This window comes from Triticum urartu, chromosome 6A (genome assembly GCF_056163025.1).
Source record: "Triticum urartu cultivar PI428250 chromosome 6A, HENAU_Tu73, whole genome shotgun sequence".
Classification (NCBI taxonomy): domain Eukaryota; kingdom Viridiplantae; phylum Streptophyta; class Magnoliopsida; order Poales; family Poaceae; genus Triticum; species Triticum urartu.
This window is the reverse complement of record NC_141878.1, coordinates 557419509-557441695: the sequence shown is the minus strand read 5'-3', so window position 1 is coordinate 557441695 and position 22187 is coordinate 557419509. Positions and strand designations below refer to the sequence as shown.

The 22187-nt window shown below is 46.2% G+C and overlaps 1 protein-coding gene across 1 annotated transcript; it reads left to right on the top strand.

Moving 5' to 3' along the window:
• Window positions 1–16218: 16218 nt before the first annotated feature.
• On the top strand, window positions 16219–17385 carry LOC147966302 (putative E3 ubiquitin-protein ligase SINA-like 6). Its single transcript, XM_087530781.1, has 3 exons — window positions 16219–16521; window positions 16620–16806; window positions 16865–17385. The coding sequence occupies exons 1-3, from the start codon at window positions 16219–16221 to the stop codon at window positions 17383–17385; spliced, it is 1011 nt and encodes a 336-aa protein (XP_087386907.1).
• The last annotated feature ends 4802 nt before the right edge of the window (window positions 17386–22187 follow it).

The window sequence follows — 22187 nt, the reverse complement described above, 5'->3', positions numbered from 1 at the left end:
AACCATCATTAGGGTTAGGGGAAGTAGAAGTAGATGCATCATTACTGCCACTAGATGCATCATTGTTGATAGGTTCTTTAGCTCCTTCCTCATCCGTTATATCTTTTTTCTTGGATTTCTTATTATTGTGGAGTTTTTTATCATCATCTTTTTCCCCGTCTCTATTGTATAACGAATTAAGTATCTTCTTAATGGATTGAAAGAATTTCTTCATGATAACAGTATTTTCTATTACTCTCTTATTGGTGGATTTCCTCCGCTTAATTTCGAAATTTACCCAGCCTTTTGAGTACTAGGATCTCCCCCTTATCCTAGCAGATCGGTACCCAGACCATATCCTTGGGCAGCTCGGATGTATCTATCTTTTCGTTCAGATCACATCATCTCGAGTGCGGAATCTTATTAGTGGATCAGAAGACTATGGTGACCCGTAGATCTTCAGATGTTGATTTGCAGAGCAGGGCCGGAATGCGGGGATTGCATTCTTCGAAAAGTATCATATCTTCTTTCCCTAGGGAGAAAGCAGAAACCAGAAACGAGTGGAGGTTCGATCTCTCACCCAAAGCAATTGGGGCTGGTGGAATCTTCCCCTATAGACTCCGAAAAATCATCGTGTACCTTTCCCCTATAGACTCCGAAAAAGCAGCGTGTACCTTTCCCTAAATCCTTCTCCCGTGCATGCTATTCTCGTGTTCCGTGATTAGAAAAGACCTGTTTCTTGTTTTCTTTGAGGTAATAAACGAGCTGTATCCCGCTTTGCCTATCTTGATGTGGAATCTATCGTTGAGCACCCATGAATGCAGGTAGAAGGTGTTTTTTCTTAACTCTTTCCAGGCCTCAGCTTGATTGGACTTCGTCAGCTCTTGTCGTTCAGCTTCCTCTCTCCTCTCTCATCTTGTCTCTCCGTAGACGGCGTTAAAAAGTAAACAGACTTAAAGCAAAGTAGGTTCGATCCTTGTGTTCTATTATATGAAGTAGAAGAAGAAAGAGCCGGGGGGATGGTCTTGGCACCCATGGGTTAATGGTGAAAGCGCTCAAGGAAATAGGGAATGGAATATTCAAATCGATCAGAAGTGCTATGCTTTATGTAATCAGGCTGAAGGCTAACATCTCGCGAGTAGGCCGAGCTAGGATAAGAATTCCAATCAAAAAAGAAGTATGAATTGGGCCCAAAATCACTACTTTACTACCTATGTCGCGTGTCGCGCCACCTAGTACGATAGACTTTTTGCGGGAAAAGAGCAGGTTTTGCCCCAACTTGGACCCAGGGAAACCAAAGAAGAGCTAGTTTCGCCGTGTTTAGTTAGCGGTGGATGAGCTGATTTCTTTTCACTCCTGTTTCAGAGATACAAAACAAAAGTAAAGTGTAGAACGCAATGTTTGAGCTCCAGGCTTTTACGATTCTTCCGATTGACTTCTCTTCTCTGCTCCTAGCTCCGAATGCCAGTATGTAGAGAAGTGATGGAAAGGGTTGTGCTCTTTCATTTGAGAAACTTCCAACCAAAATAGGAATGTTAGAACAGAATATTTAGATACAGGTCCCTTATGAATACTGTACTGAGTAAGATTCATTGAAGAAATGCTTCTCCGAAGCAATAAGTTTGTGGCACAAGCATAGTCTTCTGCTAACCTAGCCTTTCCCATCTTTCTATTAAAAAGAATGTAGCTAACGTGAACTAAAAGCAAGCTCTTGTTCGAGGAAGTAGAAATTGTTAGTTGTTGCTAGCTTGAACTGAGTTGTTCCTGTTGGTGCTAGGGTTGCCAAGGGAGTTGTAGCGAGATGCTGCTAATGCAGCTATTTCTGATGTCCGGACGATGCAGCGGAAGTGAAAAGAAAAAGATATGATGCTTAGACCGTTCAGACAGGGATGATGGATTTCTAGATATAGGGTTTATTTGAATGTCTGGCCAAATGCTTACTTTCGTTATGCTTGTCCTGCAAAGCTGGATCTATGGTTCGGTTGCTTTGAATGTCTGTTCCGCCTCTGACCCGGCCCTTACCTCTTTCTTGACTCGGTTTTTCGCAGGGGCATCGAATTCTTTGACAAAAGAAACGCCAGTTTCAAAAGGAATGGCACCGAAAGGTGTCAGATGATGATTGAACTGAACTATCTGAATCTGAAACCGCCGACCCGACTCGTGCTTTTTTGGACTCCGCTTTTGCAGGATCCTGTGAGGCATCGAATTCTTTGGCAAGTCTCTTCTTGCTAGTGTTGTACGCGTTTTATTCCTTCGCCCGACATGCTTTCGTGATAAAAGAATCATAGCAACATAGCGTGAGGTTCCATAGGTTGATGAGCCTGATCAGTCGTGTAAGCTATTTAGTACAGCCGTCTTAGATGGCCCCAGGTATCCTCTTCGGCTTGATCTTTCCTTTGCTTCGATCGCCAACTTGCACTTCCTTATTCCACTATTGCGATATCTTTGTCCTGGACAAAGACCAAGAGCTGGTGCAGGTGAAAGAATAGCTTATGGGGCTGGAGTCAAAGGAGCTTTCATAGACATAGAAATCATAATAGAAAGAGCAGGCCTGCGAGCAGCGAGTGCCCTTTGTAAGTTGCGAGCCTGCCTTACCGCCCCCCCTTTCTTTTTTGAATTAGAAAGAAGGGGATGAATTAGAAAGAAAGAGATCAGGTTATTTATGATCGGAGAAAAGGAAGGGGCATGGTTGATGTGTCACTGGGGAACCCGTAGGAAGGGGAGACGACCGGCCTCATTCACATCTGAAATCGCCAACATGAACACAAACGAAATCGTCTGAATTTCGTATAGAAAAAAAAAGGAAACAAGTAAAAAAGCGTGGTCCCCGGGGATAGGTACTTCGTCCGGCGCGGTATCATTGCTGAGCGATCGCTCGCTATCTGGAAATGGAGTGTTAGTTTCAAATAGAGATTGTGTGGGTGTGAAGTGTACTGAAGATCGAGGTTTTTCTTCTTACTAACTTTGTTAAAGAGGCTAAAAAAACAATAAATGACCAACGAAACTTCGAGTGAGTAGGATAAGGAGGAGTAGTCGGAGGATCTGAGAAGGGAATTAGAGAAAAAAGAGCAGCAGCTCAGTAATAACACCTAGGCTTTTGAATTAACACTGCGATTTGGAAGATGGAGGAAATGAAAGTAGAAGAAGTTATCGAAACTCGGAACCACATGTTCAATCTTTTTTTAGCGGTTTCCCCAGAGATCTTTATCATTAACGCAACCTTCATTTTGCTCATTCATGGAGTTGTATTTAGTACCTCTAAGAAAGATGATTATCCACCGTTAGTTAGTAATGTGGGTTGGCTTGGATTATTTAGTGTTGCGCGCCTAGGAGGGCAGCGCGCTTGGGATGCGGAGGAGCTATTATCGCCCAGCTCCCTAACCTAATGCGGCCGGACCGCAGGGAACCTTAGCATGGGGGGACGTCCTAATCCTTTTGCCGCCGCAAGGCCGGCTAATCGTACGCAGCAGGAGCAAGGGAACTCCCCTGGTTCAGGAAGGCACATGAGTCCGAACGCTATTATGAATGTGCGACCGACACTACACTACGTAGGTACCTGTGCATGTAGGTGAGGCGTCGGTCGGTCCTAGAAACGGCGGCAGCTAGCGAGGAGTTAACGACCGGACGTGCTGCAACCTAGGGATCACCAGGCAGCTCTTTCGCTCTATAGGGATATCGGGGGGGGGCATAGCACAATTCTTCTTGGAGGAGGGTTTTGGTTTGCCCAGGTGACTGATCCTGCCATAATATACTCCCGCCAATTCTATTGCACCGGCAACCGAAGTCGAACATACATACGACGATCTTCATCCGTGAAGGGATGGGAGGAAAGAAAGGGCGGTAGATGATAATGCGAAAGGGCGCCGCGTCTGGCTTGATAGTAAAGCCAAAGAAAGACGCCCCAAGACAAGATACAACTGTTGGGAAGGGGACATGATCAATAGAACCTGGCTGGATCCGGGCTGGGATAGTGGCGCCCATTCCTAACCAGTTCTGAAAAGGTTCGCTCATGCTGGAGGTACTAACCACTTAGTGATCGGTCCGCTAGTTCACGCAAATCCGAAGAAGTTATCACGGACGAGCCACATGCAGGGAAACTTGCACGTGTGGTTCTGGCCGGGCTTTCCTTCGGTATCTAATAACCTTGCTTCTGCTCGCCGCTGGCGCACCTCTCCTAACTATTGCCCATTTATTCTGGAATAATTTTTTTAGGAGGGACAATTTTACATATTTCTGCCAAATCCTTCTATTATTAAGTACGGCTGGTACCATTTCGATGTGTTTCGATTTTTTCGAAAAAGAGAGGTTTGATGCTTCTGAATTCATTGTATTAATTCCACTTCCTACTCGCAGTATGCTCTTAATGATCCCGGCTCATGATTTAATTGCCATGTATTTAGCTATTGAGCTTCAAAGTTTATGTTTTTATGTGATCGCAGCATCAAAAAGAAAGTCTGAATTTTCCACGGAAGCCGGCTCAAAATATTTGATCTTAGGTGCATTTCCCTCTGGAATATTATTGTTCGGGTGCGACCGGACTACTACCGATCAATTTTTTGGAACTTATTTATAGACTTGTAGAGACCCTCTACGTAGTTGTAATTCTAGGGCAATCGATCCACTTTCCCCATAGCCCTAAGGCTGTGTCTCGATCTCCTACGCGCGAAAGATAAGATACGGGAGACGGGGTCCTATGGTATGGGTCTTCGACCCTTGGTCTAATTCCACGACGGAGAGTCGGCGTGGCGTAAAGTGAAGATTGGGGGGAATAGAGCGAAATCCCCGTCTGGGGTATTCCGAAGGTGTAACCTAGGCAACGAAAAAGGGGCCCGATACTTCAACTAAAGGAGCGACCTGTTGGTTCACCAAACCCCGACCTAGTGTCCTAATGTAGTGGGCACGAACACACACAATCAAGGTTCGAAGAACTTCTACTTCACGCCTTGAGGATTCTATGACGCTCACTCAATGGTGTTGTGGTGATTGCAAGCAATCAATAAACGAGGAAGCCAAATTATGGATCCAGGAAGGCTGCATCAGAAGGAAGAGTAGGTGTTGCTATGCCGTTGGCTGGGACTGAGACAGAGAGAGGGGAGCATAGCCCCTATGATCCCGGTAAAGAGTTCCAACTAAGCTCTTCTCAGGTTCTTTCTTTCTCTTCCATTCTTATGTTTATATATTAAAGTGTAGTTTTCTTACTATAATATAATAATATTAATCTAATATGCCCATTGGTGTTCCAAAAGTACCTTACCGGATTCCCGGAGATGAAGAAGCGACTTGGGTTGACTTATACAATGTTATGTATCGAGAAAGGACACTTTTTTTTAGTTCACTGCCCTATACATAGAAAGAAGTGCTTTTCCACCGGTATCAACATTCTATCTGGAATCAGTAGCGATAATTGTTGTATTGTGAGCCAGCCCCACCCACGGGTGAAATTGTACAGCTCCCTATCTCGTTGAAAGCCCCTTTGCTTACGGAAGAGAAGAGTTGGATGCCGTGGTGGGAAAGCTCCCGTTTCAACTTTGCTTCTTGTAAGCTTCGGTATAAATAGCTCACTTGCGGGATCTAATCTCATTCTATGGGAACAGCTTTCATTTCTATCTTTTGGCTTAAAGTGGTGAACAAATCCTTTCTCTTCACTTTTTGTGCTCCGCATGGCTCCGGTCAAGATGTGACTCATCCTGTATATACATAATTAGGAGACCTCTCACGAACTTGTTAAAGAAAGGAGTACCATTTGTGTGGACAAGCCAAAGCAATCCTTTGATGTTCTCAAGCAAGCTTTAATTGAGGCCCCTGTGTTGGTTCTCCCTGATTTCAGTAAAAGATTTGCGCTAGAGACAGATGCCTGTGGGCATTGGAGCTGTGATAAGGGGTAGAAGTATTCGTGTGGGGTGGGTTTCGAAGGGAAGGTTGCACAATAGATCGGAGATCCTTTGAGGAAGACTGAAATGACTATACTTATAGAATGGTCCATATCGAACAGATACGATACTGGTTTACACAGAGAATATCGCCTAGCTCTAAAACGGCAGCACCTGAGTGCAACTTCGAGTAAGAAAGAACGACCTTCTGCTACCTTTTTACCGGGGCATTGTTTTAACAACTTAGCTGATTGATCTACGAATGGAGGGATTCAAGCTTATTTTTGTTAACCGAGATGCAAACGACTAACAAACTGGATTCGAAGCCACCTGTCGTAATAGTACCTGCGGGTTCTTTCTGTGGAGCCTTCAAATGCAATAGCTAGCTGCCCAACGGCCAATGCCACAGGCAAATCTCCATTTTCCAACTTATACAACTCTTTGGGGTCCAAAGATACTCGCCATTGCAACTTAATAAATAGGACCGGTGGGATCGCCTTCAACAGATATATCGGTTTCACTGCTTTCGTACCCTTTGTTTTGGTCATGTGGATGACCCGCAGACCGTAGATAAGATGGATACCCACGTACTGCCTTCAATGAAGAGAGTTTTACCAAGGACCCTTAGACAGATAGGGGGGACAGACAAGAGGTATGCAACCTGCTGAATATTGTCACCGAATCGCTCACTGACAAATACTTGGGGCTCCCCTCCCTGGTAGGAGTGGATAGGAGCGACTGCTTCCAACACTTAATTGAGAGAGTTTGCACTCGGATTAATGGCTGCAAAGAGGAAGGGCTAATTGGCTCCGCCATGGAGACCGAAATACGAGCTTCTTTCATCACATCATTTTGCAACGGAGAAAAAAGAAGAACATAATAAAGTTTCTGAATGACTCAAACGGCAACAGGATCGAAGGTAATGACCAGTTAGCATCTCTGATACAGGGTTACTTTGAGGGACTGTTCACCTCAGAAGTCCTAGCTCCCGACCCTGGGCTACTGGGGAAAGTAAACAGGCGAGTAACTGAAGAAATGAACGCAAGCCTCTTGGCTCCGTTCACGGCAGATGAAGTAAAGGCAGCACTCTGAATTCAATCGAGAGTTAGGTACAGTAATCTTCAGATATGACAATACCTCCCCCAAAGCATTGTCAAGTGTTGGAATTAGGGCACCAACCACGAATAGGAGCTGTATAGAACTCCGGAAAGAGACCTTTGATGAAGTCGGCATCCTCCCAAGTGGCATTTGCTTGATCCAAACTAGCCCACTTCCTTGGTTGCTGAAAAACCATGCAACGCAAGTAATTTTCCACACACTGATTCACACGTTCTGTCTGGCCATCTGATTGTGGGTGATAGGCAGAGCTAAACCTCAATTTCACTTGCAGTGCTTTGAAGAAGGCCTGCCACATGTTACTTGTGAATATCCAGTTTCTATCAGAGACTATTGACTTTGGCAATCCATTCCACTTAAAAACATTATCCATGAAAGCACGAGAGACTGATTGTACTGTATAAGGGTGAGCAAGGGGAATGAAATGAGAATATTTAGTGAACCTGTCCACCACCAACAATATGACTTCTTTGCCCAATGATTTGGGAAGACCCTCAAAGAAATCCAGGGAGATGTCAGTCCAAGCAGAAGTAGGTAATGGCAGTGACCAGACAATTCTTCAATGTTGTGAAGGCCTCAATTTGAGCATCTGACCACTAGAATGAATCTTTTTTTAGACAGTCATGAAGTGGCCTAGAATTGATCCCATAATTCTTGACAAATCTTCTTTTTCTGCAGCCATACCAAGAAAACTCCTCAACTGAGTGATAGTCTTAGGTGCTGGCCATTCTTTGATGGCAACTATTTTGTGGGGGTCTGTAGATAGACCCTATCCTTATATAACATGCCCTAAATACTCCACTTGAGGGACATGAAAACTGCATTTGCTAATCTTAGCATATAGTTTTTATGACCTTAGAATGTCCAGGATTAACTTTAGATGCTTGAGATGAGCTTGTTTGGTCTTGCTATATATCAGAATATCATCAAAGAATACCAAAAGGTATTTCCGGAGCAAAAACATGATTCATTAAAGATTGGAAGGTAGCAGGTGCATTAGTGAGTCCAAATGGCATCACTAAGTATTCATAATGACAAAAATATGTCCTAAAATTTATGAATGTCTTCTCTTCTCATTCTTATCTGATGATAACCTGATCTCAAATCAAGTTTGGAAAACAGTTGTGCACCATGTAGCTCATCTAATAGATCCTCAATGACAGGAATATTGAATTGATTTTCTGCACTTAACCCGAAAGCAAGTTTGAAAACAAGACCTGCTCTGTGAAGTGATGGAAGTAGTGAAGGTTTAGGCTTCGGATCTGTGAAGTTCAGGTTTTGGAGTAGAGGTCAGAGGCTAGTGCGGGTAGCCCTGTCGGAAACTAGAAAGAAGAGGCTGATGCACCTGCCCGGCGGTGGGTGGGTTCAGCTCGATCAACTGGGATAGGAGTTTTTTCTCTATCTTGCTCCATGGTGTTCAAGCAGTGCGTCCAGAAAGCTGTGATTCATGGGAGGGAGCAGCTTCAATAGCTTTGGCTGTGAAAACTCTTGGTCTTGGAGCATCAGTGTCATCAGTTCACCCAAGATCAGCAGGACAAATAACTACTAGGTTTGTGCCAGAAAAGCGTCTTGCGTGATGGGGAAAGAGTGGAAAAAGAAAGAGATTCATCAGCTATGGAATCTGACAGGTATCGGTATTGAACAGAGGGGGCTGTTCACAAAGCATCCCATGGATGGTAATGGTGCTTCCCCAGCTGCTGTTCCTACTCCTTTGGCTGGTGCCAAATCAGGTGACTTTGAAGTTGAAGCTTGCCCGCAGAACGATGTAACCATGCTGGTAGTACTATGATTGCCTTAGAGCGCAGATGTCTCTGTCCCTAGGAACGTGATGCTTAGGTGCGAGGTGAAACACAAGCAGGAGATCGAGAAAAGAAATCATACGGATTGCAACCTACAGATGAAGAATCTGCTTCATTGTTCCCACCATCTATATCAGATGTTTAATAAGAATAGGAATCGAATAAGCTGCTGATTGACTGAGGAAGCATTTGAAAAGAAAGGAAGGGTGATGCTTGTTAAACAAAGCTGCGTGTGGGGCCGCCATGTATAGCTGTAGTTTCTGCTGTAGCATCGGTTATTTCCGTTATTGCTGTAGTAGCATCGGTTATTGCTCAGGTTACGAATGACCCAATCTATCTATGGCAACCACCCCTACTTTTAGTAGATGGAGATGCGCACCTAGAAAAGACGGATGAAAGAGAACCTGCCCTTCTGACTTCTTCTCTTGTCTGTCCTTTACGCAAAGCGATCTATGGTCTCAACAAGCCCCGATAGCGTCGGTTTTTGAAGTTCAGCACAGTGGTTATGTTATCCAGGCAGGGTTTGCTCGGAGTGATCATGATTCGGCCATGTTCGTATCAGTTTATCCTCGAGGACGTGCTATTCTGTTGTTGTATGTTGATGATATCAAAATGACTGGTGATTACTCCGTTACCATATCGCTGATCAAGTGTCGCCTTCATCAATTATTTGCTATGAAGGCGCTGACGCGCCCTAAGCCTTTTCTTGGCTTGGAGGTCGCACATTCTCCTCGTGGATATTTGGTATCTCAGATCAAATAACGTCATGACTTGATCACTCGAGCTCAACTCAATGATGAGAAGACTGTTGACACTCCCTTGGAGCTTTACGTTAAACTCCGTCCGACTGATGGCTCACCATTATCTGATCCGACGCAGTACAGACAGTAGGTCGGCAGTTTGGTTTATCTGACGATCTCTTGCCCAGATGGCTTTTCCTAAGAAAGTCAGCCTTTCATGGCTGCCCCCCGGTCAGTTCACTTTGCAGCAGTTCATCGGATTCTTAGATATATTCGAGGTACCTTTTCTCGAGCCGTCCTTTTTTCCGTCATCGTCTTCTTTAGAGTTGCGTGCAACTACTGATGCCGATTGGGCCTTCAGATAGGTGCTCAACTACAGGCTTATCTATTTTATGGGGAGACGAGACACTATCTTGGATGAGATAAAAGCAATAGACAGTTGCTCCTTCCACTGCCGAAGCGGAGTACCGTGCCATGGCACACTACTAGATAGATTGTATGGCTCCGTTGGTGACTTTCTGATCGCGGGTTTCATTTGAAAAACCCCAACGCCATTCATCTTGCGTCAAATCCGGTCTTTCATGCAAGAGTTTCATTTTTGGCCGCTACTACGTTCGTCGAAAACTTCTTGATGGCACCATCATCTCATTACCTTATTTTTTCCCTTCGACTTCGGCTATGACCAATGCCCCACCTAGCTGAATAGGCGTAACAAAGCTACCTGAAAAAGGCAAGGTGCACCTTAGATTGAAATCGACAAATTGCGTTTTGCCAGATGGATTCTTTAGAAAGATTCCCGGATAAAGTTCAGTATAATATTTAGTTATAATCTAAATAAAGGCGCATACGTGGGCGGGCAGGGGGCCCCACTACTTCTTCATTCAGGGGGGGGCTAGCCTCATGACTTCCCACTGGGCGAGGGGTGCACCTAACCCACCTACTCACTCATCAATTACGGTGTTCAGCTGACTTGCACAGAAAGACCCCTATTGTTTAGTAATTTGGCGCCCCATCTTTTGATTGACTGTTGTCAACTAATCTTTTCAATGTTCAATTCTACTCTATGTTAGAACATTTCTGTGAATGCTATTTCGATCTAAGTGGTCCTATTCTCTGTCCCGTGCTAGGAAGCATTACTCCTCTTTTCATTCCAAATTCTTCAATAAGACCGATACGATTGATTGGTCTGTGCGTTTCTCTTATTACTTTTTTGTATCCCCCTGTTCCTCGGATACAATTCGATCCTTCTACGGCCAAATCTCAATTTGTGGAAAGCCTTCGATGGCAAGGGCACACGGAGTGCCCGAGTCCTCTCTCAAATCCCACCAGAGCAACTAATGCTAGGGAGGAAAATGAGAGGAAGAACAAGAAGGAGAACACCAAGAACTCCAAGATCTAGATCCAAGGGGTTCCCCTCACATAGAGGAGAAAGTGATTGGTGGAAATGTGAATCTAGATCTCCTCTCTATTTTCCCTCAAAAACTAGTAAGAATCCATGCAGGGAGTGAGAGTTAGCAAGCTCAAAGAAGGTCAACAATGGGGGCAAAAACGAGCTCAAGAGATAGGGTTCATTGGGGAAGAAGACCCCCTTTTATAGGAGGGGGGAAATCCAACCGTTATGTGCTCAGCCCGCACACGAGCGGTACTACCGCTCCTGGTCCCGGTACAATCGGGACTCACAGTATACGTGCAGAACCCTACCAGGCGGTACAACCGGGCGATCAGGCGGTAGCACCGGTTGAACAACCGGAGCAACCGCCCAGCCACCGCTCAACCACCGCATAGGAACAGAAGGGAGTCACCCCTGAGTGCGGTAGTCGAGCGGTACCGGGCCGGTGCAACCGCATGGCCTTGAGCGTTCGGGCGGCTAAGTCCTGAGCGGTAGAACCGCTCCGGACACCGGTGGTACCGGTACGACCGGACCAACCGGGCCACCACCGCCCGAGTACCGCATCAAAACAGAGGCCTGACCGGTACTTGGGCGGTGCCTGGCCGGAACAACCGCCCAAGTCTTTGCTGAGCAAGATGGCGGTACCACCGCCCGGAAGCAGCAGTACAACGGCTGGGAGCTCCAAGCGGTACTATCGCTGGGGCTCGTGGTACTACCGCTGGGACCAGACAAAAACCACTTCCAAGAAAACAAGAACTGCCATAACTTCTGCATATGAGCTCCGAATCGAGCAAACTCAAACTTGTTGGAAACAAGACGACGAGTAGCATCAAAACAGCGACTGGTAATAGTAAGAAGAGGCAGGGGAGGTATGCCTAACAAAAAGAGGAGTGAAACCTCCAACCGAGAAGAAACGGCAAAACCTCCAACATCGAAAACATCATAGAAGATGCATGCGAACTCCGTTTTCGATGAACTCAAGCTTGTCATCAAGATGACCATAAGCTCTAAGACTCACAAAGAGAACCAAACAAGAACCAAGAAAGATGATGCAAGGATGCAATGGTTTGAGCTCTCTACGAACGATACGATCAAGCTACTCATCGAGAGCCCCCCTTGATAGTACGGCAATCGATCCTATAACCCGGTCTCCCAACTACCATCATGAGACCGGTAAAATAGAAAACCTATCAAGGGCAAACCTTTTCCTTGCACATGGTCCACTTGAGCTAGATGATGACAATCTTGACTCCCTCAAGTTGGACCACCTTTCTTGATTGTGTTGACTCGATGAAGACTAGTTGATTGCTCCCCCATACTCCACTATGGGTGAGCCACTCTTCTGCACATCTTCACAAGTCCATTATCACCACAAAGGACGGCAAGCTTCAAGCATTTGATCTCTTCGTGATGCTCCACTTGAACTTGCACACCGCAACCTAACCCCACAAAGAACTCTCACGAAGACCATGGGTTAGTACACAAAGCGCAATTGACAATTCTTACCATACCATGGGATCACTTGATCCCTCTCGGTACATCTTCTGCGCTTTGTGAGTTGATCAACTTGATTCACTCTTGACTTAGTCTTGATCAACCTTGAACCTTTCCAATTCTCTTCATTTGAATGATGTCTTGAAGGTAGACATGAATGATCACACAATCTTCTTCTTCAAGACATGCTTGCAATAAGCTCAACTCTCACATGACCAATCTGTGGATAATTCCTTGAATAACACCTTGGTCGACACAAACTCTCCTTGAAATCAACACATGCACTCCAAGAAAAGCCTATGGACAAAACCTTCAAATATAACTCAAGGAAACCATTAGTCCATAGAGATTGTCATCAATTACCAAAACCAAACATGGGGGCACCACATGTTCTTTCAATCTCAACACGCACGAACTCCTGACCAGCGTTGGCCGCCGCCGATCTGGACTCTCCGGCTCCCGTGCTCCCGGCCTCGCGTCCCGCTCCGAAGACATCAGCGCAAGCTCCGTGCGCCGCCGACTCGCTCCGCCGCCATGATCTCTATGTATCGCGATCACGAGCCGTCCGACTCCCTTGCTGCTGCAGGCTCTAGGAAGGGGTCTAGGATGCCGTGGGCATCAGTGAAAGCCTGAGGGCGCTCTGCGCCAGGATGGACTCCATGACGTTCTTTCGGTTCGTTGCAGCGCGACGCAAGAAATCGACGCAGCCTGCGCTCAAGTGCTGCTTGGATCCGGGCAAGTCCGTCATGGACGCGATCGCCGACTTGTTCCCGTCGAACTGACTGGAGATGAAAAACCTACAAACCTTGCCTGGGGCCTGGGCATGCATGCTCATCCTGGAGGAAACGTGCAGGCGCTGCCCGGCCCAGACTCGGAGATCAGGCTGGCATGACTCTTGCAGCGGGCTACGCTAACCATGCGCGGGGACCTAGGCCGTCTTCCCTCGCGTGACGCACTCGCCAAATTCGGCGGCTCCCGCTCCGGCTCGCAAAGGTCGCTGCTCCTGCTGGCCGGCAACTGTCCGGTCACCAACCTGGCAAGGCCGCAGCTTCCCCAAACAAAGGTCCCCACTTATGTCTCCTTTGTGCTGCAGACAGGACTGGATAACCCTTGCTGCCATAGATGTGATCTATATTCAGAATGTGGCAGTGGCACAAGCAACACAAAGCAACGCCCAATCTCTATAGCTTTTCATCCAGTGACCAGTAAGTTAGCACGACAATAGGTAATGATGGATGCCAGTTGAGCTTCCAAATTCTCCGGCTTCTACTCCTACGTGAATGATTATGCTGAAATAACAACACAAAGCATTGTTGAATTTTAAGAGAATTCATATATAGTAAAAACCAAAAATCCCATAGATATGAGGACTTATCTATAGAATTTTATGCTGAATATGTTAGTTTGATCTCCTCCGACTATCATGAATGTTCTTCTGTCTTTCGGTTGGGTGACATGGGTTACTAAATTTTAGAGAATATATATGTTTTAGGATTTTTTGTGATGTTTTGTTCAAGCAAAGAAGAAACTTAATTATGCTAATAGTTTTTGTAAATTAATTACTGTGTCAGAACTTTTTGTTAAATGTTTTTCCCAGGCGTAACACCAAAATATGGTGTCATAATCAGCCCTTATTTTAGTTTTGGAGATACACTATAAGTGACACAGAAAAAATACAAACATATAACATGTCTGCATATATTTCTGGCTTTTCATTGCCTCGGTTAGATTACCTGAAACTGTTGAATGAGAGGCTTTTAATTTCAGTTATCAAATTCTAAAGCTGGATCCCTTCATCAGTTGGTGATTTTGTATATGTTGTGTCACATATCTCATTCAAAATTTACCTGTCTTCGGTTTAGTAAATCAGTTTTTCTTCTCTCACACAGATGTTCCATGTCATAAATAGTTTACAGATCATTTTGGTATTCCTGCAGATCTGTGCAATAATGTTGCTGCGAACATATACTAATCTGTTAGGTGCCCTCAAGTTATGCACTTGAATTAATCATGGACGATCAAACATTTTAATTATTATTTATGCACCTCCTGAAGTACGTACATACTAAAAGAATAAGATACCTTCTTTTACTGGCATACTCTTGAGCTTTATTAATCCTGACTAGGATACATATAGATTCATTCAGTATAAAAAGTAGTCCTGAAAATTTCTAGCTCATGCAGTTGCGTGGGTTGATGACTAGCCGAACTGCTCTGTTGCCACTGGTTGTAACCGTGACACTTGCCTCCCCAGAACCCCCATATCATTGCAATCTCTGCTTGCCCAAGTTAAGGCCCCCTCCTCCTTACAAACAGCCCTCCTTGATGGTAGCTTCCCATAAAAGTATTAACCCTACAGCGGAGCCGGTTCTGCATCTCATTCTTTTCTCCCGTTGCAACGCACGGGCAATTTTCCTAGTACAAACTCAATTTCAACTACCCGAAGAGCACCCGTACGCAAAAAAAAAAGCGGAGAGAGAGCACACCGCTTGCATCTACAAGGGCATTCAGATCTTCAGTCCTGGTATTATTGATGAAACTAATAAAAGCGCTTCGGCAAATGTGCCCTGAAACTAACACTTCAGTTGGCCAACTCTCTTGCTCATCGTCCCTTAGTATCAGGTCGCAACTAAAATAGCCCATCATCCCATTCCAAAAGGAAGGTTGCTGTGATGATCTTATGTGATGAACACCTGTTACAGGCTAATGCGCTTCTTTATGCACACAAGTCTGTTCACTGGAAAGAACAGCAACACTGCATGTCCGATGTTCTACATTTTTTTTACTGTGCTGTGATGCCTTCCCTTATAGTACAAAAAAAGGAGATACAGACTGCACTTACTTAACTCTTCCAGTGATTTGTCGACATCACTATCCCCAGATTGAACCAAGTGAAGCTTGCCTGAAAAGATTAAATTTCCCATACATGAACGAAAAATGAACAAAACCTAAAATTCTGTAAAGAATGAGAATGCCATGGATTGGGAAATGATAACACGATATACTGAGAGGAGTCCAAATTAAGCTGCATGAAGAACTACGTTAAGAGCCCTTGACTCCACAAGCAGCTCCTGGTTGTCTCTCCTTTATAGAAAAGCCACAGGAGCTAGTCCCTGTTGGTATGCCTAGTTTTATAGGGGTGGGTGTGGTATTTCAAGAGAACAAAAATTAGCAGGGAGTTCTTCAAGAAATAACTCAGGTAGCTCGTGCTCAGCTAACACATTTGTATTAGTAAATTTGGCTAATGAATATTTCTAAAACAAAACAGATCGCCATAGGAAAAAAATGCTCAAACCTCGGATTAACATACCATCATGTTGCACACGCATCTCGGGTATGTTTTTTCAGTTAATTATTGATGTTGTCGTTGTAGACTCTAGTCTCAGTATCACCCTCAACATAGACTGCAGCAAAGACATAATAATAACCACAGTATATCCTTGGGTGAATTTAGAATATGAGTTGAAGTTTTGATTTCATATCTCAAGGTGGAAAACTGAATCATAAGCCAGAGTACAAAGCACATACCTGACCAAACGATTCCATGTCAGGCAGAATTTACTCGGTGTGGTTGATGCGCAACAGTACTGTGCTTTAGTTTCTTCAAATTCTTGTACATTTTTCTTTCTCAGTAAACTAATGTGACCAGCTACTCCAGTGTGAAGAGGCCAAGTTGAGGCCGAGAGGAGCCAGCCGTGTTCTTGTGCTCTTTTTCGAGTGTGAGTTTAGCCACTCCTATTGTGTTCTTGATTCGGCCAGTGTTTCTCTTGGATCGGTTAACCATCTCTCTCACACGAAAATATGCCCTCTCATTCTAGATTACACCGGAGATGGGTCGCAAGAGGAAAAGCACAGTGGGTGGAAAGACTCCACCGTCAAAGGGCCGGCCTTGCTGCAAGTCGGTGGTGGCGCCCAGTCCAGTTGCCGTAGAGGCTCCGGAGCCGGCGGCAGCGTCCAGCACAATGGTGCCACATCATCATCCAAAAGGAGGACCAGGGCTACTCAAACAAGCCCGCAGTGCAGTCGCGGTATCTGCGGCGAAGGAAAAGGTGGTGAAGCTCAACTTAGATGTTCCGATGAGGGTGCTGAACTGCGACGTGTGTCATGGCCTCCTCAAGGCTCCCATCTTCCAGGTAAACAAACCAACCAACCAAAATCTGTATTTTGTACAGCCCACGAGATTGATTGATTCCTAAGTTTTTTGTAATTTTATGTATGGCGTCGATCACAGTGCTCCCTTCTGCGGCACGTCGCGTGCGGGTCCTGCAGCGAATTCCAGGGTGGCAGTTGCCGTCCTTGCGCAGACTTGGCCGCCTCCGCCGTCTACGTCCAGAGCTCCTACCTGGACACCCTATTCGGCTACATCAAGGAGGCCTGCCCATACAAAAAGTACGGCTGCACAAGCACTATCGTGGTAGGTAACCTGGCAGCGGCGCACAGAGCCACATGCAAGTTCGAGCCCTGTTGGTGCACGAGGTGCTCTTTCAAGGGCTCGTCGGCGGACCTCGCGCGTGAGCCACTTCACGCTCACGCACGCCTGGTCCGCCCACAAGTTCACATACGGCCAAGACTACATATACAACACCGATGAGATGGATTCGTCGTTTGTGTACACCGACAAGATGGATTCGTGGATGGTGCGCTATGAACTCTTTCTCGAGGACGACGGTGGCGTGTTCCTATTGGTCGTGGACCTTGCTCCGTTCTTCCAGGAGTTCCCTTTCCCCCTGGTGACCCTTGTGTGTGTCAGGAATAGCGCTGCTGCTGCCGCTGGGCCGGTGTACACCTACTCGGTCATGGCGGATACCCCTCCTGCTGAGAGGCGCAAGCTGAAGCCGGAAATTAAGGAGGTGGCGAGCTGCCCGGACTGGAGGATGGAGCGTGATTGTTTCCCACTGCTTCCAGGGATGCTGCGTGAGGAACAAACCAGCAAGAGTGTCCTTGTGCGCATTTGCGTTAGCAAGAGTGAGAGCAGCAGCGCGTCATGCTCAAGTTAGAGGGGCATCAGAAATGCAGTTATCTTTGCATGAATCCGAGAAGAATGTGTAGTTTCGTAGTACTACTAGTTAAGCCGTTTCAAGTCATTGAGATGTGTCTTTTTGTATTCTTGATTGATGAAGGACTTGAATTTCCTCCTGTTGACTTGTGTTCAGGAAATCAGGACCGATGGAAATTTGTTTTGGTTGAATGCTATTAGGAACGATGCTTGTTTCCATCATAAGCTGACGATTGATGCTGACCCAGCGCACCTGATGCTTTCAATCGGCTATACCCAAATCTTGCTTGTTCGGCTATACACATTGAGCATTTGGCCCGGCTTACCCAAATCTTGCTTGTGATGTCGATAGGAGGTGGTCTAATATTACTTTTTATTGTGATTTATGTTAGCATTCAAAATTGCTTTTTTTTGCGGGGGAAAAGGGTTGTATATTAATTAAGCTGGATCTCGACAATCCAGTTCACACAAGTTTACAACCCTCTCAGTGCCTGACCGTAACCATACGGCCGTCTTTATCTCACATCTACCCATCTAAGCCAAATGGTGGCTAACATGATTACACCCTCTTCTAATAGCTTTTACCACTACCTCTCTTCCTCCTCTTATCATGGAGGCGATCTCCTGAATGATGGCAGCAAGTCTCTATTCCCTGAAGGGTCTGAATTGCTGATAGTTTCTTAAAATGAAAACGGGTCCTGCTAAGAGAAACATTTTAAGCAACCCTCCAACCAGTCTCTGTATTGGACATAATCGCAGAGTTACAATGACAGACCCTGGTTAATTTACTGTTAGTGATGTACATATATGACCCTGTGAGCGAGTACAATCTGAAATTGGAAGGCCATCCACATTTACATTTGCAGTTACCTTATGTAACAGGTTTGGCAATTGCTCCTTCATCTTGAATGAGGACCGAGGAGACACTGATAAAACGCCTCACAGCCCCGCATCGCTCCGCATGGGGCAAAGCGGAAGGCAAAAAGAAAACCTAGTCCCAACCTCCCGAGCGCCCCCTCTCAAGCCCTTGCCGCAACCAAAGTGGCCGCCGACAAACTTGTGGGCCGACGGGACGGATTTGTGAGGCATGCTTAGAGTGCGACTCGTCATGGGGTTGGGGGGCGCACCGCATCCTGCGGCCGGACGAGGTGGCGGCTTCGGATCCGGGCGATCAAGGGAGGTGTTTCTGTCGTGGGTTTGTGCCTAGCCCCGTTGGGGGCTTCTAATTCAACTCTTCTAACTTTGTTGATAAAGCAAAGTAAGGTTTTAGCACTTCCTCAAAATAGGAGTACAAAATATTGTTAAACATGATGTAGTAAACATAGCAAACATAACTATTAGTACCAAATTAATGCTATATATTAAGGATTTAAATCTTACTCCATTTGTAGGAACATGAACTCCTTACAGTGACTTAGGCACGACACTTAACTATACTACTGTAGAAGGCACAACTACTCCAGTTGTCGCCCCATGAGTGGAGTTGGCGCGGCTAGAATTAAAGAAAGCAAAATAAAACTATGGTCTTTTATACCCCCTTGAGATGGGATTATAAGTGGAGCATGAATTTTTATGTCGTTAGTTTGATTAGCAAAACATTTGTAGTGGCACACACTTCGATAGGTTGACCTTGAGGCACGAGGCTGCTCCAAACAAGCCCAGCAACTTGCGGCATGCTGTAATCTCCTCCTCCTTGGGCTTGAAGAAAACCATGACATCGTCAGCGAACATGGATAGACGCTGGTGAACTTCGGTCCAGGCCAGGGGGTGAAACATGCCTCAATCGGTTGCTTGCTTGAACAAGTGATGCAGCGGCTCCATGCATAGGAAGAAGAGCATTGGGGAAATGGGGTCTCCCTGTCGTAATCCACACACATTGTATATGGTATCTCCTAGCACTCTGTTTACTGCTATTTTTGTGGAAGATGTGGCAAGGAGGCCACAAATCCATGCAATCCACCTGGTCCCAGAGCCCATCCGCCTCGTCACTTCCACCAGAAAGGGCCATCGGAGCGAATCAAAAGTCTGGGATATGTCCAACTTGAGAAAAAATGTTGGCTCTTTATGGGCATGCAGTCTCCGTGCCGTGTATTGGGCGAGCATGAAGTTGTCATGCAAGGAGCGGCCCGTGACGAACGTGCTTTGGTGGTTACCCACAAGGAAATGTAACTGGTCGGCCACCACATGATCGGATTTGTATTCCACACCATACTTTGAGTAATAAAGCTTGGACTTTGAGGAGCTTCTTCTTTCTTCAATTTTTGTTGTTGTTGACGTGTATATGCAGTGGCGGAGACAGGGGGTGTCAGCCAGGGCCCTGCCCCCCCTAATATCAGTGATTTAAGCCTATACTAAATAGTAACAGTGATTTTTTTGTTGCTAAAATTAGTGTTTTTTTATGGATTGGCTCTCCATAACAAGATTTAACAGTAGTTGGCCCCCCTTGTCTGAATTTTCTAGCTCCGCCATTGTATATGTCGCGTGGCCCGACGATCATGCCTAATAAAAATCCAATCCATGATTGATTACCTTAATACTTGATCACGCGCGCACCGCTGTAGCATGGCATGGATGCATGTACTCGTGTAGCTGGCCTTGATTACCTTAATCCGGCCGCGATTACCATATTCTTGATCACGCGCGTACGTCGTCTTCTCTCGAATGCTAATGGGTGGATCCCCGTAGGCGACCCGGCGGCGGCGCACGTAGCCGCGTGCGAGTTGGAGGTCCTGTTGCTGCACGAGGTGCTCTTTCAATGGCTGTTGTGGCGCATCAGGTATTCCCTCCATAGCATAGACGGAAATCGTTCGCGTTTGTTCCTCCGTTCGAACCGCCTCGTCATGTTTCGAATTCGGAATTCAGATCCGGGTCGGGATCATGTTGCTTTGATCGTCCGTTTCTCCCTTTCGAGTTGGGACCGGATTCCCGTATGCCCAGCACTCCTCACTATATATATGACGGCAGGGCAGGCTCAATTGGCACCGTACGTATCCATTGACATTGTGCAAGAAACGACAGCCCCAAAGCCGTAGTAGCTGATCGATCTTTCCACGATGTCCTTCTTCAACGAGCGTCTCTTCGCCTCCATGGCAATGGCGGACATCCTCCGCTTCCCAGGAGAAGACCTGCACGACCACGCGCCCCGGAGCTGCCCCAAGGAAGCAACGGCGGAACTCCCGCTGCCGGTCGGGTCGTCCAGTCAAGAGCCCCATCTCGTCGTGGACTGCCCGGAGGCCGGCTCGACGCTTGCGGAGAGGAGGAGCTCCACCAGCGCTTCTGTCTCAAAGTAGTAATTAATGCACGAGGATTCCTTTTTTTTTTGACAATCGAGTTTGAGGATTGCTACTTGCTAGTTGTAATTAATATAGTTTGACAAGATTGTATGAATTTCAGTAGTATGCTAGTAGTACTTGTAGTATTATATGTAAGATTTTGTTTTGTACAACTTATGAGGTGTTTGGTTCGTGCTTTTGTTAGATTATGTTAGAATAAATCCGAGGTATGCGGTTGATCCACCGAGGAACAAGCAATCATAGACAATGACGACACCGAAATTTGTTAACGAGGTTCGGCGAACTCGCCTACTCCCTGGGACAATGACTACGGGCGCTCCTCCCCAATATACCGCAACACCGGCCATCCGGGCGCCGGCACAAGCCGCCGGCACCCCCTTGCGAGCCTGTCGCTATCTAATCGTCATGGGGTTACAACGTGGGGTGCCTCCTCATATATAAGAGGCCAAGGGTACAACGTGTCCGACTCCGACACTACAAGTATCCTACCCACACTACAACACCAAGTCCAAGCGTAACTTAACTAGTACACAATATTCGACACAAACACAACAAACTCCACCTTGGCGAATATTCTCCACCACCTTGAATTTGTCCATGCGTCAAACTTCCATGTACTCCGGACTTGTGTTGTCTTCTTTATAGCTTACTGAGAGCTACTCGACGAGTCTGCCCCAGACCCACCGCCGCCGTGAGACCCCGCTGCTACTCCCGCAACTCCAGTCTCCGTGACTCCACCTGCAATAGTGCTCCCTTTGCAGCTTATAAAGATGCGAAGCCGTCCTCCCTCCAATCATCACGGTCACCTCATCTTCCATGATTCTCATGGTCTTCCTATCCCGATCACAACGGAATACCATACCACCATCATGAAGAACACCAAGCGAAATTAGATTCCTCCTTAGCCCGGGCACATGCCTGACTCCCCGAAGCATCCGCTCAACTCCGTCAAACATCTTGATTTTGATGTCACCTACTCCAGCAACACGATAACCTGTGTCATCGCCCACATAGGCTAAACCAAACTCACCAGACTTGTACGAAGAGAACCACTCCCTGTTGGGTGTCACATGAAAAAAGCAAGCTGAATTCAACATCCACGCTTCACCTTTGGTTGACCGCCTGTCTGATACTATGAGAACATCATTACTGCTGTCTGAGTCATCACCATGGGTTGCCTTATTAGCACTGGCCCCACCATTGAGTTCTGGACAGCCCTTTCTCATATGTCCCCACTGCTTACACTTGTGACACTGTATATTCTTTTTCTTTTTCTTGTTCTTCCCAGCCTCATATCCCTTCCGCCACTGCTCACCCTTGACTAGCAAACCTTCACCATGAGAGACTTCCACCGCGTTCTTCTTTCTCATATCATAAGATAGCAATGCCGCAGTAATATCCTCATTCTTGACGGTCTCCTTGCCGTGCGTCAAAGTAGTGATCAAATGGTCATAGGATGATGGCAATGAACAAAGAAGCAGAATTGCCCTATCCTCGTCGTCAACCGTCG

What these genes read in the sequence shown, in the direction of transcription:
- LOC147966302 (XM_087530781.1), top strand. Translation starts at nt 16,219, where the DNA reads ATGGGTCGCAAGAGGAAAAGCACAGTGGGTGGAAAGACTCCACCGTCA. An exon ending in TCAAGGCTCCCATCTTCCAG is followed by an intron (nt 16,522 to 16,619) that starts GTAAACAAACCA and finishes CGTCGATCACAG; the next exon opens with TGCTCCCTTCTGCGGCACGT. An exon ending in CACAAGCACTATCGTGGTAG is followed by an intron (nt 16,807 to 16,864) that starts GTAACCTGGCAG and finishes TTGGTGCACGAG; the next exon opens with GTGCTCTTTCAAGGGCTCGT.